At 42.4% G+C, this 16,107-nt stretch overlaps 1 protein-coding gene across 8 annotated transcripts in view; it reads left to right on the forward strand.

The window, feature by feature from the left end:
* rbbp8l (retinoblastoma binding protein 8-like) overlaps positions 1–16,107 on the forward strand; it is a 92,415-nt gene that overhangs the window by 38,479 nt on the left and 37,829 nt on the right. For all 8 annotated transcript variants that reach the window (XM_030732701.1, XM_030732699.1, XM_030732700.1 and 5 more), the window contains 2 exons: positions 9,127–9,202; positions 9,316–9,358. In XM_030732701.1, coding sequence (XP_030588561.1) covers positions 9,127–9,202; positions 9,316–9,358 — 119 coding nt within the window. The remainder of the gene's footprint in view (positions 1–9,126; positions 9,203–9,315; positions 9,359–16,107) is intronic.

Here is a 16,107-nt window from a genome sequence, read left to right on the forward strand (position 1 = left end):
GTTTTTGGGACATAAATTTGTTTACACACATTGTGACAGCAAAATGCAGTAAGGCAAATTTTAGTATGAAGGTTTGATTTGACCTTAGCGACCTGGGTGTAGTTAATGGATGGGTAGAAGGAGAGGTGAACATAGACCACAAAGCCCTTCAACGTGTTGACTTAGGCCCCGTTTGCACAACATACACTGCTCAAAAAAATAAAGGGAACACTTAAACAACACAATATAACTCCAAGTAAATCAAACTTATGTGAAATCAAACTGTCCACTTAGGAAGCAACACTGACTGACAATCAATTTCACATGCTGTTGTGCAAATGGACTAGCGAACAGGTGGAAATTATTGGCAATCAGCAAGACACACTCAATAAAGGAGTGGTTCTGCAGGTGGGGACCACAGACCACTTCTCAGTACCTATGCTTTCTGGCTGATGTTTTGGTCACTTTTGAGTGTTGGTGGTGCTTTCACACTCGTGGTAGCATGAGACGGACTCTACAACCCACACAAGTGGCTCAGGTAGTGCAGCTCATCCAGGATGGCACATCAATGTGAGCTGTGGCAGGAAGGTTTGCTGTGTCTGTCAGCGTAGTGTCCAGAGCCTGTAGGTGCTACCAGGAGACAGGTCAGTACACCAGGAGACATGGAGGAGGCCATAGGAGGGCAACAACCCAGCAGCAGGACCGCTACCTCCGCCTTTGTGCAAGGCGGAACAGGAGGAGCACTGCCAGAGCCCTCCAAAATGACCTCCAACAGGCCACAAATGTGCATGTGTCTGCACAAATGGTTAGAAACCAACTCCATGAGGATGTATGAGGGCCCGACATCCACAGATGGGGGTTGTGCTCACAGCCCAACACTGTGCAGGACACTTGGCATTTGCCAGAGAACACCAGCATTGGCAAATTCGCCACTGGTGCCCTGTGCTCTTCACAGATGAAAGCAGGTTCCACTTTAATTTTGTGTGTGACTCCAAATCCAGGCCTCCATTGGTTGATAAATTTGATTTCCATTGATGATTTTTGTGTGATTTTGTTGTCAGCACATTCAACTTCGTACAGAACAAAGTATTCAATGAGAATATTTCATTCATTCAGATCTAGGATGTGTTATTTGAGTGTTCCCTTTATTTTTTTGAGCAGTGTAGTTTCCACTGGAAACAGTGTCGTTTTGATGCGTTTCGGTGTCCCGTTTACATGGAGAAGTTTCAGAAATGCTCTGCATTTACAGAAAGACACTTGAAACGGTGAAAACAATATAGTTCCCATTGCCAGGCCTCAAGGTTGCGGTGTTTTGTTTTTTTTGCAAAGCTTGTTTACACAACACATGCATGCGTGGAGGGACTCAGTAGGATGCTCCACAAAGAGTTGTTCATGATTTACAAAATGGCCAATGTGAGAGGCTTTGTGGACTGACGACGACGTTGGATTGCTGCTGCACACAACACTCAGTAATAAAACAGCAAAAACACAAGAAAAGATCAACTGTGGATCGCTCCCTTTCATACAAGCACTTCCATATGAAGCTTAAGCTAAGTGCTTTTTTACTGTCTAACATTCGCACACTTTCATACTCCAATGCTTGCCCTGGAGAGCAACTTAGGGTTCAGTATCTTGCCCAAGGATGCTTTGGCATGCAGCGTGGCGCAGTCAGAAATCGAACTGCCAACCTTCTGATTAGTAGTTGATTTTCTCTATCTCCTGAGCCACAGCCACCCCTATTACTTTATGTTGAGAAGGAGCACTACAGCTGTAAGGTTTTCTTTAAGAGTTGACGGAAAAGTATAGAGAAGGTCAGAAGCAGTTCCATTGTGTTTTTGTGGTTCTAGAGAAATTATAAGATGGGATGCCAAGAGAGGAACTGTGGCACTGCATGAGGAAGTCAAAAATGGCAGAGAAGTGTACTATATTGCCAAAAGCATTCGCTCATCAGCCTTCACATGCAAATGAACTTGAGTGACATCCCACTCTTAAACCATAGAGTTTAATATGATGTCGGCCCACCTGTTGCAGCTGTGACTCTTCTGGGAAGGCTGTCCACAAGGTTTAGGAGAATTTATGGGAATTTTGATCATTCTTCCAGAAACACATTTGTGAGGTGAGACACTTATGTTGGATAATCAGGCCTGGCTCACAGTCTCAACTCTAATTCATCCCAAAGGTGTTCTATTGTGTTGAGGTCAGGACTCTGTGCAGGCCAGTCAAGTCAACTCGCTCATCCATGTCTTTATGAACCTGCTTTGTGCATGTTGGAACAGAAAGGGGCCATCCCCAAACTATTCCCCAAAGTTGGGAGCATGAAATTGTCCAAAATGTCTTGGTTTGCTGAAGCATTAAGAGTGCCTTTCACTGGAACTACGGGGCCAAGACCAATTCCTGAAAAATATCCCCACACCATAATCCCCGCTCCACCAAAGTTCACACTTGGCACAGTGCAGTCAGACAAATACCGTTCCCCTGGCAACCACTAAACCCAGACTAGTCTATCGGATTGCATACGAAGAAGCATGATTCGTTATTCCAGAGAACACGTCTCCACTGCTCTAGTCCAGTGGCAGTGTGCTTTAGCAGGCCATATGAAGTTTGTAGGTAGGAACTGTCTACCTCTGTGCACTATGTACTGCAGCATCTGCTGACCCCACTCTGTCATTTAACATGGCCTACCACTTCGTGGCTGATTTGTTGTCATTCCCAGTTGCTTCTATGTTGGTATAATACCACTAACAGTCCCTGTGGAATATTTAGTAGCAAGGAAATTTCATCACTGGACTTATTGTACAGGTGGCATCCCATCATGCTGGAATTCACTGAGCTCGTGAGAGTGAGCCATTTATAGCTGGGGATCAGTCCGCCAAGGGCCCCTGCCCTTGGCCACCACCCAACACACACTGCACCTGACCCCTACGACACCTCCTGCGGGTGGTGGGCCTACAGGAGGGTGGGCCCATGTCATCTCTTTGGGCTTTGCCCAGCTAGGCACCAAACAGAGGCCAGGCCAAACAGAGGCTCCCCCTCGAGCTCCCTCCCCAGGCCTGGCTCCAGGTTGGGGCCCTGGGAACCCTATCCCAGGCAGGGTAAACAGTTCCCTTGTTCGTCTTTCCATGGGGGTCTTCTGAACTGCTGTTTGTCTGGCCCCTCACCAGAAGCTGTCAATTTACGTCCCTACCCTCACCTATGATCAAGAGCTTTGGGTAGTGACCAAAAAGTCCGCGAATACAGGCAGCAGAAATGAGTTTCCTCCAAAGGCTGGCTGGTCTCTCTCTCTCAGAGATAGGGTGAGGAGTGTGGCCATTCGGGAGGGGTTCAGAGTCGAGCTACTTTTCCTCCACATCGAGAAGAGCCAGTTGAGCCAGCATCTACAGGGGTTGGACAATGAAACTGAAACACCTGTCATTTTAGTGTGGGAGGTTTCATGGCTAAATTGGACCAGCCTGGTGGCCAATCTTCATTAATTGCACATTGCACCAGTAAGAGCAGAGTGTGAAGGTTCAATTAGCAGGGTAAGAACACAGTTTTGCTCAAAATATTGCAATGCACACAACATTATGGGTAACATACCAGAGTTCAAAAGAGGACAAATTGTTGGTGCACGTCTTGCTGGCGCTTCTGTGACCAAGACAGCAAGTCTTTGTGATGTATCAAGAGACACGGTATCCAGGGTAATGTCAGCATACCACCAAGAAGGACGAACCACATCCAACAGGATTAACTGTGGAAGCTGTCTGAAAGGGATGTTCGGGTGCTAACCCGGATTGTATCCAAAAAACATAAAACCACGGCTGCCCAAATCACGGCAGAATTAAATGTGCACCTCAGCTCTCCTGTTTCCACCAAAACTGTCCGTCAGGAGCTCCACAGGGTCAATATACATGGCCGGGCTGCTATAGCCAAACCTTTGGTCACTCGTGCCAATGCCAAACGTCGGTTTCAATGGTGCAAAGAGTGCAAATCTTGGGTTCTGGACAATGTGAAACATGTATTGTTCTCTGATGAGTCCACCTTTACTGTTTTCCCCACATCCGGGAGAGTTATGGTGTGGAGAAGCCCCAAAGAAGCATACCACCCAGACTGTTGCATGCCCAGAGTGAAGCATGGGGGTGGATCAGTGATGGTTTGGGCTGCCATATCATGGCATTCCCTTGGCCCAATACTTGTGCTAGATGGGTGAGTCACTGCCAAGGACTACCGAACCATTCTGGAGGACCATGTGCATCCAATGGTTCAAACATTGTATCCTGAAGGAGGTGCCGTGTATCAGGATGACAATGCACCAATACACACAGCAAGACTGGTGAAAGATTGGTTTGATGAACATGAAAGTGAAGTTGAACATCTCCCATGGCCTGCACAGTCACCAGATCTAAATATTATTGAGCCACTTTGGGGTATTTTGGAGGAGCGAGTCAGGGAACGTTTTCCTCCACCAGCATCACGTCGTGACCTGGCCACTATTCTGCAAGAAGAATGGCTTAAAATCCCTCTGACCACTGTGCAGGACTTGTATATGTCATTCCCAAGACAAATTGACGCTGTATTGGCCGCAAAAGGAGGCCCTACACCATAATAATAAATTGTTGTGGTCTAAAACCAGGTGTTTCAGTTTCATTGTCCAACCCCTGTAACTAGGATGCCTCCTGGGCGCCTCTTGGGTGAGGTGATCCAGGCATGTCCCAATGGGAGGAGGCCCCGGGGTAGACCCAGAACACGCTGGAGAGATTATATCTCTCGGTTAGCCTGGGAACACCTTGGGGTCCTTCCAAATGAGCTGGTGGAGGTGGCTGGGGAGTGGGAAGCCTGGGCATCTCTGCTTAGGCTGCTGCCCCCGCGACCCAGTCCTGGATAAGCGGAAGAGAATGGATGGATGGATATATGTGTGTGTGTATAGTGTAAATGCAGTTTTCAAAAATTCCCTGCTCAAAAGTTTTTGTCTCTTGCTCCGATTTCTTCTTTTAGCATTGTGAAGCTCCACTTAGAACCTTCTTAAGATACAATAGTGCAAAATGCAAATTCTTGCAATTTTTTTGAGTGTACTTATTATATATATATATATATATATATATATATATATATATATATATTTATATATTTATATATATATAAGTGAGGGATTGCTGTAAATATATATATTTACAGTAATCCCTCACTTATCGCGGGTGTTACTTTCCAGGACCACCCGTGATAAGTGAAAATCCGCGAAGTAGGGACACTATATTTATTTTAATACTTATACATTATTTTAGTAGTTATACACTATTTTAAGTTTTTATAAACCCTCCCCACACACTTATACACCAAATATTTACATTACTGTACAACACATACTGCGCATGTGAAAAACGAGTACCACAAAAACCCGCAAAACAGCGAAAATACCGCAATGAATATTTTACACTAATATTGATTGAAAACCCGCGAAACAGCAAGTCCGTGAAAAGCGAACCATGAAGTAGCAAGGGATTACTGTGTATATATATATATATATATATATATATATATATATATATATATACAGTGGCTTTCAAAAGTATTCATACTCCTTGAACTTTTCCATATTTTGTCACATTACAACCACAAACATAAATATATTTCACTGGAATTTAATGTGAAAGACCAACACAAAGTGGTATACAATTGTGAAGTGGAATGAAAATTATACATGATTCAAAACATTTTTTACAATTAAAAAACTGAAAAGTGCGGTGTGCAAAAGTATTCAGCCCCCCTGAGTCAATACTTTATGGAACCTCCTTTTGCTCCATTTACAGCTGCAAGTCTTTTAGGGTATGTCTCCACCAGCTTTGCACATCTAGTGAATGAAATTTTTGCCCATTCTACTTTGCAAAACAGCGCAAGCTCAGTCAGATTAGATGGAGAGCGTTTGTGAACAGAAGTTTTCAGATCTTGCCACAAATTCTCGATTGGGTTTGGGTCTGGACTTTGACTGGGCCATTCTAACACATGAATATGTTTTGTTTTAAACCATTCCATTGTAGCCCTGGCTCTATGTTTAGGGTCGTTGTCCTGCTGGAAGGTGAACCTCCACCCCAGTCTCAAGTCTTTTGCAGACTCCAACAGGTTTTCTTCCAAGATTGCCCTGTATTTGGCTCCATCCATCTTCCTATCAACTCTGACCAACTTCCCTGTCCCTGCTGAAGAGAAGCAGCCCCAGAGCATGATGCTGCCACCACCATATTTGACAGTGGGGATGGAGTGCTCACAGTGATGTGCAGTGTTAATTCTCCGCTACACATAGCGTTTTGCATTTTGGCCCAAAAGTTCAATTTTGTACTCATCTGACCAAAGCACCTTGTTCCACATGTTTGCTGTATCCCCAACATGCTATCTGGCAAACTGCAAATGGGACGTTTTATGGTTTTCTTTTAACAATGGCTTTCTTCTTGCCACTCTTCCATAAAGACCACATTTGTGCAGTGCACGACTAATAGTTGTCCTGTGGATAGATTCCCCCACCTGAGCTGTGGATCTCTGCATTTCATCCAGAGTCACCATGGGCCTCTTGGCTGCATCTCTGATCAGTGCTGTCCTTGTTTGGCCTGTAAGTTTAGGTGGACGGCCTTGTCTTGGTAGGTTTTAAGTTGTGCCATACTCTTTCCATTTCCAGATAATGGATTGAACAGTGCTCCGTGAGATGTTCAAAGCTTGGGACATCTTTTTATAGCCTAAGCCTGCTTTAAACTTCTCCACAACCTTATTCCTGACCAGTCTGGTGTGTTCTTTGGACTTCATGATGCTGTTTACTCCCCAATATTCTCTTAACCAACCTCTGAGGCCATCACAGAGCAGCTGTATTTGTACTGAGATTGGATTACACACAGGTGGACTCTTTTTAGTCATTCGCAGTCATCAGGCAACTTCTGAATGCAACTGGTTGCACTCAGAGAAAAGGGGGCTGAATACATTTGCACACCGCACTTTTCAGTTTTTTATTTGTAAAAAATATTTTGAATCATGTAAAATTTTCTTTCCACTTCACAATTGTATACCACTTTGTGTTGGTCTTTCACATTAAATTCCAGTGAAATATATTTATGTTTGTGGTTGTAATGTGACAAAATATGGAAAAGTTCAAGGGGTATGAATACTTTTGAAAGCCACTGTATATAGATAGACAGACAGACAGACAGACTGACCGACAGACAGAAACCTCCAGCAAAACCAGGCTCAGGGAGGGTCAGTCATCTGCTGCAACTGGTTGGCGGTAGGGGAAAGGAGACAGGACAAAATGCATACTATGGAAGAGAGCTAAATAGTAATTATTGATTAAATGCAGAGTGATGTATAAACATGTTGCCAAAGGTGAAGGAGAAAAGAACTCGTAGGCGTTCATGTGTCATTGAGGCAAATTTTAATTCATGTCTGCACCTTCAGACTCAAGATATAGTATGGCAGATCACCCCTTTTGTCATCTGAGAATGGGTCCCCTTCATCAAAGAAGTAAAAATGTGAAGGAAAGAATAACATGACCTGCTTTTCGGTATAAAATGTTATCCTCTTCCTACTCACCTCAAGCCTCTCCTCCTGAGCTAAAATCAGGGTCTAACATACAAAAAAAAAAAAAAAATACATAAACAAAATTATTTATTCCTGATATTGTCGGAATTGCTCACTGTCAGCAGATCAGACATACAATTTTCTCATCACCGTCCAGCTGACAATGAACTGGCTACAACAACAGCTTGTTATAATTTAACATTATGCCAGCCAATGTTGGCCTCAATTGTCACAAAAAAAATCACACAGCAGCTAACAGTGGCAAAAACAGCAGCACTTACTGAGAGGGGGGAAAAAAGTTCATGATATCATCAACAACTCACCTCAATATCTCTGTCAGACAGAAGTGAGCTTTACTGACTCACAAAGTTTTTCAGACTCCTCCTGAGTACATGATGGACACATACTGACAGCTGAGGCAAACAGTGGACTGACAACCTACCCTCACGAAAGATGAACAGCAGCTAGAGTTATCTGTCCTACAGCAGCCATCATAACGAGGATCATGCACTTGAATTGGGAGGGTAATAAAGCAGAACTCAACTGACTGAAATCTGCAATCTATTGACATCTAGTGGTGAGATTTTACACACTGTAACTTTAAAGACTTATTTTGGATCTGTTTCCATGATAACATTTTCATTGTGTAAACAATGAGAATTTGGAGATGCATTACTCAAAATGTGAGTGTTTCTTCATGCTAGTCATGATAAAAGACAAGGAGTTGCTCTGATTAAAGGGAGGGTCAAATTCACCACCCACAAATTAAAAAAAGAAGATCCATAAATATTTGAACTACATTAATAACTATCCTAATATTAAGCTACTACTTTTATTACAGGTAGTTCACTACTGGGTTCTTGTTTCTGTATCACAGAAAATCTTTCCTGAATCCTCGTGTATAGAATGACGTCAGAAATTAGCATGTTAGTAATACCAGTCTGTGTGCTTGACAGACAGAATAGCATGGTAGACTAGGGAGGTCTTTGAAGGGCTTTATTCAAACTTTACAGTGGCTACTGTAGCTAGGCTTATGCCTTTTTATCATATAATTAATATACTTTTAAAATATATTAGTTCTGGGAAGACCTTATTATGCTATTTTTCATGTAGTCACTGTGGCTCCTTTCCAACTATGGAATATGTTCTGGTTTCAAACATTGAGGTGAAAGTGTGCTTTGTGGTAAAATGAAAGGCAGTCTAAACAATTAACTGTTTTTCAATAGCTGTAAGTTATTGCGAGTATATGAGCATTCAAAGTGTCAAAGCTGTTTTTCATGTACTTGAAACACAAAGTGCAGCACTAAATCCCACACCTGGCAGGACTGGTCTAACTAGTTTCAATCAACCTAATATATAACAAGAATTTGCTCCCACATGTGAATAAGCGTCCTGTGCGTGAAGTTCTCACATACACAAAAAAGTCCTCGGGCTATAACGCCTGTACACTTTATAGCTGACTTATTTGCTGTGTTCCCAAGTTTGAATTGAAAGCATTGGATTTAGGTTTTCATGTCAGCTGCATTTTTTTGAAATTCCACTGATAATAAATACAATTTACTTTTATCCATCGAAACTAATGGAAAATCTCATATCTTCTGTTGTACAAACTCAAAGGTGACCGCTGGAGCAATGGAGTGTTTCAATGACCTCCTCCATAAACTGAAGGAGATCCACGAGCGAGAAATAGAGGGTGAGTGGGAATGATGGGGGAAAAAAAAGAATGTAAGGAGTATCTAAGAGAATTTCATGGCATGATTCCAACACATCCTCCCTAAAAAGTGTTTTGTGTTTTTTGTCTTCAAGGATGGCAGGTGAAAGTCCAAGAACTGTCCAACAAGAAGGGCTGGTGAGTCAGTTTCTGGACAATCACTTTTAGACAAGACATTCAAGTTTAGTAATAAAAAAATAGTTCATCCAAAATAGGCCTGAAGTCTTTGTGGACCCGACAGGTAGGCAGTCAGAAAAGCAGGTATGCTGGTCCTGCACCTGCCCCCCCCTTTTGTGTCACATTTAACTTGGAAGGAAACTCATGTTGTAACAAGTCATTCCGTGTGATAATGACTCACAAAATGTTTGTTAAAGTTCTCTTTAGAAGTAAAGAAAACTTTGATAGTCTGAGTTTTGCAAAATCAGTTTTTCACAAAATATTGGCTTAATGATACTGAGTAATTGAATTAAACAGACCTTCCAGGATTTCCTTTTCTTTTCTTTTTTGTTTGGGGGGGGGGGGGGTCATGAATGTGACTATTTTTGTGGTAGTATTTTTTAAAAGTTTACAAGGAATTTTGCTTTCTATATAAACAAATAATCAAAATTTGCAGATATCAGCGCACAGTTGGCTCTACACGTGTTTCAGCAACACCTTTCAAATAAAAAAGATTTCATTAATCTCATTAAAAAGCTTAAATTAAAAAAGTGAGCCACAAATGACTGAATCAAATTGATTTAAAGAAAACATATACATTTAGTTTTTCACAGTGCATCTGAATATCAACTTTTCAATGTATAGCCAAAATAAACATGTATTATCTGAAGATATTTTTGTTATCAGAAAAGTACATGTGATTTACATCTCCATTTCACCAAGTTACTGGTCATCTACTTCTTCTACTTCATCTACGTATCCTAGATTGCACAAGTAGCTGTTCATCTCAGGATGTACTAAAAAGAAACCAGTGATCTCAGTATAGCTGCTGGGGCTATTTGCCATGAATGGAATGTATCAGGTTAAAAAACTCACTTGCTTGTGTTTTTGGGGACCTAGGGTGTTTGGGGACTTTGAAATATGACTATTGAGACTGACATTGAAAGAGATATTACTAGTCATGCATTAAATACACTGCTAAACAATAAAGGAGCACTTTTTGATCAGTAGATGTTAGATGTTAGATTCAACTTACTGTCATTGTGTGGACAAGGCACACAATGAATATAGCATCAAGTCAGTTAAACTTCAGGGACATTAATCTGGTCAGTAAATCAGTTTCAGCTTTTTTTTGGTTAATAAAATTAACAACAGCAACACTAAAGGGGCAACAGTGAGACAACCCCCAAAACAGGAATGGTTTTACAGGTGGAGACCACTGCCATTTTTTTTTCCTACTCTCCATTGTTTTCTCACTAGTTTTGCATTTGGCTAGGGTCAGTGTCACTACCGGTAGCATGAGGATCTCATGATACCGGTAGTGACCTGGACCCCTACAGAGGTTGCACATCTTCGACCCGTGGAGCGCGTCAACCCGTGGCGTGCTCCAGCCAAGCCACACTTGGAGGTTGTCGCAGACAAGAGAGTAGCGGGCTCACCCATTTGCTGAAAGCTCAGCAGGCTACCGTACTTTGCATTGTTCGGCCGCCAAACGTCTCCCACTTCCACTAGGTGGCGTCGGTCATCCATCCATTCGCTTCCGCACATCCTGTTCAGGGTCGCGGGGGGGCTGGAGCCTATCCCAGCTGTCATAGGGCGAGAGGCAGGGTACACCCTGAACAGGTCGCCAGCCTGTTGCAGAGCCAACACAGAATGACAGACAACCTTTCACACTCACATTCACGCACTCAGTCACACCTATGGGCAATTTAGATTAGCCAATTAACCTAACCCCAGTAAGTGCACTAGGTGGCGTCGGTCAGTGTCCACTAATTAAAGTGTCACTATGCTCTATGTAATGCATGCAGCCATCAATGAAATTGTAATGATCATAGGATGATGATTATGAAATGCTCTAGTAGAAGATAATTCAAATAGCAGGCCTGAAAAAGTTGAAAAATGCTGCAAAAATGACACCTTAATTTGAATATGCCTGGCTTTCTGTAGGGTTTTGGGTATGGGTCGAAGAGACTTTTTTGTACGTCTTAGGATCAGGGTTATAATAGTTTTGGATTTTACATTATCATTTAGTTTTAGTTAGTTTTAACTTTTTTTTCTCTAATTCAGTTAGTTTTAATTAGTTTTCAGAGTGGTTTTGCTCATTTTTATTAGTTTTTATTTTTGGTTTAATGCTTAGTTTTAGTTTAGTTTTGTTAGTTACTGTGAATGCTGTTAAGCATTCAATAATCTTCAACTCTATTCCTACTTTTAAATCTAATAACTTCAGCATACTTTGAGCTAAACACACCATTTAAGCTTTAAATTAAAGCCAAGACTTTCACTTGTTTAACTATTCAGGTATTAATGTTTTTTTCTTCTTTAATAACTTCAGCACCGTTTATGCTACAGAAACCGTTCTGGTATCAAATCGTTCAGCTTCTTCTGCAGATTTATGCTATTACTTTTTGTTGCTTGCAACTTTTATGGGTTTTGAAATATTCAGCTCTTTATGATTTTTTGTCCCATTCAAATGAATGAGGAAAGCTTCAAATACTCTTCAAATTCATTCAGCAAATAGTTTCAGCTCTTTGAAGCCTTTCTTGGCATTTTAGCTGCATTCTTTCAGCTTTCAGCATTCACAGTGCATTTTCTGCTGGAAATGCTTTTTCTAGTTTCAGTATTAGTTTTAGTATTTTCATATTTTGTCATGTGCAAGATTCACTGCGCAAAAGTGACTATTGTGTAATAAAAACTCAACAAAGGATACCATAAAGAAATATATTCAACAACCAACAGTTCACAAGACAGCAGCACTACATACTAAATGTGTAATAATTAGGACACACATGAACATCAACAGAGAGAAACATAGAAAAACATGAACTCCCAAACTCAATAAATTCAATACAATAAACTCCCAATAAACTCCAGTGTCAGTGCAGTAGATTAACAACACCTACATGTGGTGTTTGACAAAAACAAACTCTTTGAAGGAGTCAAAGGTCAAATCTGGCTGCATCCTGATGTTCTCCACCATCCGAAGCTGCTTCTGTTTTGGAGCTAGCTTGGTTAAATGCTCGCTGATTAGACTTGCAGGGTCTTTGCGGCCTCTGTACACAACCTACAGAAGTGTCCGACCTCATGTCCGCATTTTATGCTTGTGTAGCTGTGTGTGTTGTGTGTGTTAATTACCTTGTGGTCGTGTGCTGCAGTGCCAGCTGGGACGTTTTTTGGTCCTCGCTCTTTGTGCTCAGTTTTTTGGCTGCAAACATATTTGTCCCTGTTTTTCCACTTCCTTCATTTCCTCACGTCCATTCCATCAGTTTTAGCAGTCTCCCTCCAGGAATTTGCTGACATTAGTGAGTCCTTATACTGATGCTTATTATTATTCCTGATTGTTATTCTCTCACTGATAAAGAAGACGGAAACGCACAAGAACTGAACAGGTTAATCACAGCGTTGCGGCAGCGTGGACCCGCTCTGAACCGAGTTCAGAGCGACTCTGCCGCTTTCTTGTGCACACGCACGCACACAGCTGCCTGACGGCGCTCCCAGCTTAAACTCGGAGAGCGGAAAAAATGATCAATCCACAATAATTTCAGTTAGTTTTAGTTAGTTTTTTAAACTCACAATACAGTTTTAGTTAGTTATCGTTTTTTCCTTTTGATTGTAGTTTTTATTTATTTCAGTTAACGACAATGTTTTTTCAATTTCAGTTTTCGTTATTTCGTTCATTTTCGTTAACTATAATAACCCTGCTTAGGATGTTACATCAGCCTCCACAATTTCAGATACACAGAGCAAGCACAGCCCTGGGGCTGATATTTAGTCTTTCTGGGATTGAAATTGAAAAAAGTCCAATTTCAGAGGGTTTCCACAGCAACACCATTCAATATTCTACAAAACCATGAATAAATTTTGATGGGCTACTTGTGTAGATGATCTGGAGCCAATTTGGTGTCAATGGGTGAAATGGCCTAGGAGGAGTTGATTGAAATAGCAGGCATGAAAATCGCAAAAATTGACACCTTCAATTCAAGATGGCCGTCCTCCTGTTGGCTTTCGGGTATGGGTCCAAGGGACTTTTTTGTATGTCTTAGGATGTTACATGAGCCTGCGAAATTTCATTTTAAGCAAAGGCAAGACAGTCCAACAATATTAACAAGTTACACAACAGAGCAACCAGACTGGATTCTAGCCCCAGCCAGAGCAACCACCCCCACACAATTGTACAAAGTAACATACCCAAAGCAAAAATGCAAAACCCACAAACTAAATGGGATCATCTTAGCCAAGTTACTATCCAAACAGCAGCCAAATATAGCAACAAATAATCCTCACCACAAGCAACGGTGACAAACAGTAAGTTAAAATGTTCAGCAATCTGTACCAACTTCACTAGACTCCTTCCTCCAGCAAAACAGCAGAAAATTTACCATCTGACCAAACCAAATTTTTACAATTCCATCCTTGCTTGTTACAGCTCATATTGTATTTGCTCAATTGCCCTTTAAGAGCCTCCAGTTTTTGCTTTTACATTTCATATTAAATTTGCTACAAAATTAACTGTGCTGCTCAAAAGTCATACAACTGTCTTTTATTCAGCCACCAACGCTCCCTTTTCAGCCAACTGCAGCTTAATCTCAGATCTTATGCTTTCCTGTATGACACTTATCGCCAAGCACACTCAAAACAAGATAGTGCCGTAAACACAACCTCACACAGGTAAGTCAGTGGCTGTTTCCCTCCAATAACCTCGTGCCGATTGGCAACATACAGAATTTACAGTGAGTCGTCAAAACTCAAACAGTTACAAGGACTAAAATCTCTTATCTACAAAAGTAAACTCCTGGTGAGATCAGTTACCATACAGCGTAGCTGCCTATTCTTTTGTGTCATGTTATGTATCAGTCTGTTGACTGGTCTCACTAGCCTCCCTGCCTTTGTCATGGCCGGGGAGGAAACAGGCGAGGAAGGGCAAACACGAGGGACTCCAGAGAAAGGCATAACTTAAAGGTATTTATTTATGTAAGGGAGACGAAGGGAAGACACGGGGAACACAGGAACACGCAGGCACAATAACGTCAACGACGCGACAACAGGCAGAGAAAACACAGGACTTAAATACACAGAAGGGCTGATGAGGGAAGAGGAAACAGGTGGGAACACAGGTAACACTGATAACTAAGACGAGACCAGAGGGAAGCAAAACTGAATACAACAGACAGGGGCTGGACGAACATCAAAATAAAACAGGAAGTATGACAAGGAAACAGAGACGCAAACCTGACACAGAATACAGAGAGACACAAGGAACTACAAATAACTGAGGGCAAATACAAAAGATAACAAAACAACCTGAGAAAACGGAAACCATACCAAGAAAACATAAAACACTGGGCCACCGGCCCAGGACATGACAGCCCTAGTCCTGACAACACTTGCTGTGTGAGGTGGCAGCTCATCAGGCCCCGTGGCTGCTGCCACATCATCAATTATGGGCTGGTCACGAAAACGACTGAGACTTGGGGTTGGGCCTTTGACAGTGTCTCTGTCGTTCTTCACGAGACTCCCAACACTGCCTATTCCTACTCTGTGACCCTCTTCACAGCCCTCAACCTCATTAGAAGCTTCAAGGTCAGAATCAGAATGGGATTCAATGGCTGGGTCACAGGTCACCTGACAGGACGGAGGATGGGAAATGGGTTCTCCTGAAGACACTGTACTAGCTACCCACTCAGCTGTACGATCCACCCCATCATGTTCTGGATCTGCAACAGAAAGGTCCTGCTCAACACCGGGTACACTACTCGGATCAGTGCTGGTATCAAAAGAGGACACAGACCCTTGTTCTCGATCCAACTTGAGCGGCAGGAAGTTCGCTGGCAGGAGCAGGTTTCGGTGGACAACTCTCTCCTGTCCATTGGTCGTGTTTCTGATGCAGTAAGTATGACATTTAGGGTCTTTGGATACAACCATGTAGATGGTGGAGCACCATTTGTCTGCAAGTTTCCTGCGTCCACGTTCGCCCTTATTTGCCAAGAGAACCTGGTCGCCTTCATCAATATCCGTGCCTTTGGTCTTCAAATTGTACAAGCGGGCCTGACGCTGTTGGCTGGCGTTGGCATTGGCCTGAGCAGCAGCAAGGACCTCCTTGAGGTTATCCCTCACCTTTCTGACATAATCATTGTAGTCAGTGATTTCATTATCTCTCTCTACATTGTGAAACAAGACATCTACCGGAAGCCTAGGAATTCTACCGAACATCAGGTAGAAGGGTGCATAGCCGGTTGATTCATGGACCGTGCAGTTGTAAGCAAAGGTCAGTGTCTGTAGCATTTGGGCCCACTTACTCTTATCACGGGTGGTAAGGCTCTGATCATGTTTCTTAAGGTTCTGTTAAACCTTTCAGTTTGGCCGTTGCCCATGGGGTGGTAGGGCGTAGTCCTTGACTTTTTTACACCTGACACTTGTAGTAATTGTTGAAGCAACTCACTCTCAAAGTTTGCGCTTGGTCTGCGTGAATTCTTTGTGGGAAGTCATAGACACAAAAATACCTGTCCCACAACTGGCGGGCTACTTGTTTAGCTGATTGATCTGGGCACTGGAAAGCATGGGCCATTTTGGTGAAATGATCAGTCACTACTAGTACATCTATGCTTCGACCCTTAGAGTCTTCTGCGGTCCAGAAGTCAAGACACACTAGCTCCAGGGGACTTGTGGGCTTAATACTCTCAAGGGGAGCCCTACCCTCTGGCTCGGGGGTTTTACTCACAACACAGCGTTTTCAG

The sequence above is a fragment of the Archocentrus centrarchus genome, chromosome 7 (assembly GCF_007364275.1).
Source record: "Archocentrus centrarchus isolate MPI-CPG fArcCen1 chromosome 7, fArcCen1, whole genome shotgun sequence".
Taxonomy (NCBI): Eukaryota; Metazoa; Chordata; class Actinopteri; order Cichliformes; family Cichlidae; genus Archocentrus; species Archocentrus centrarchus.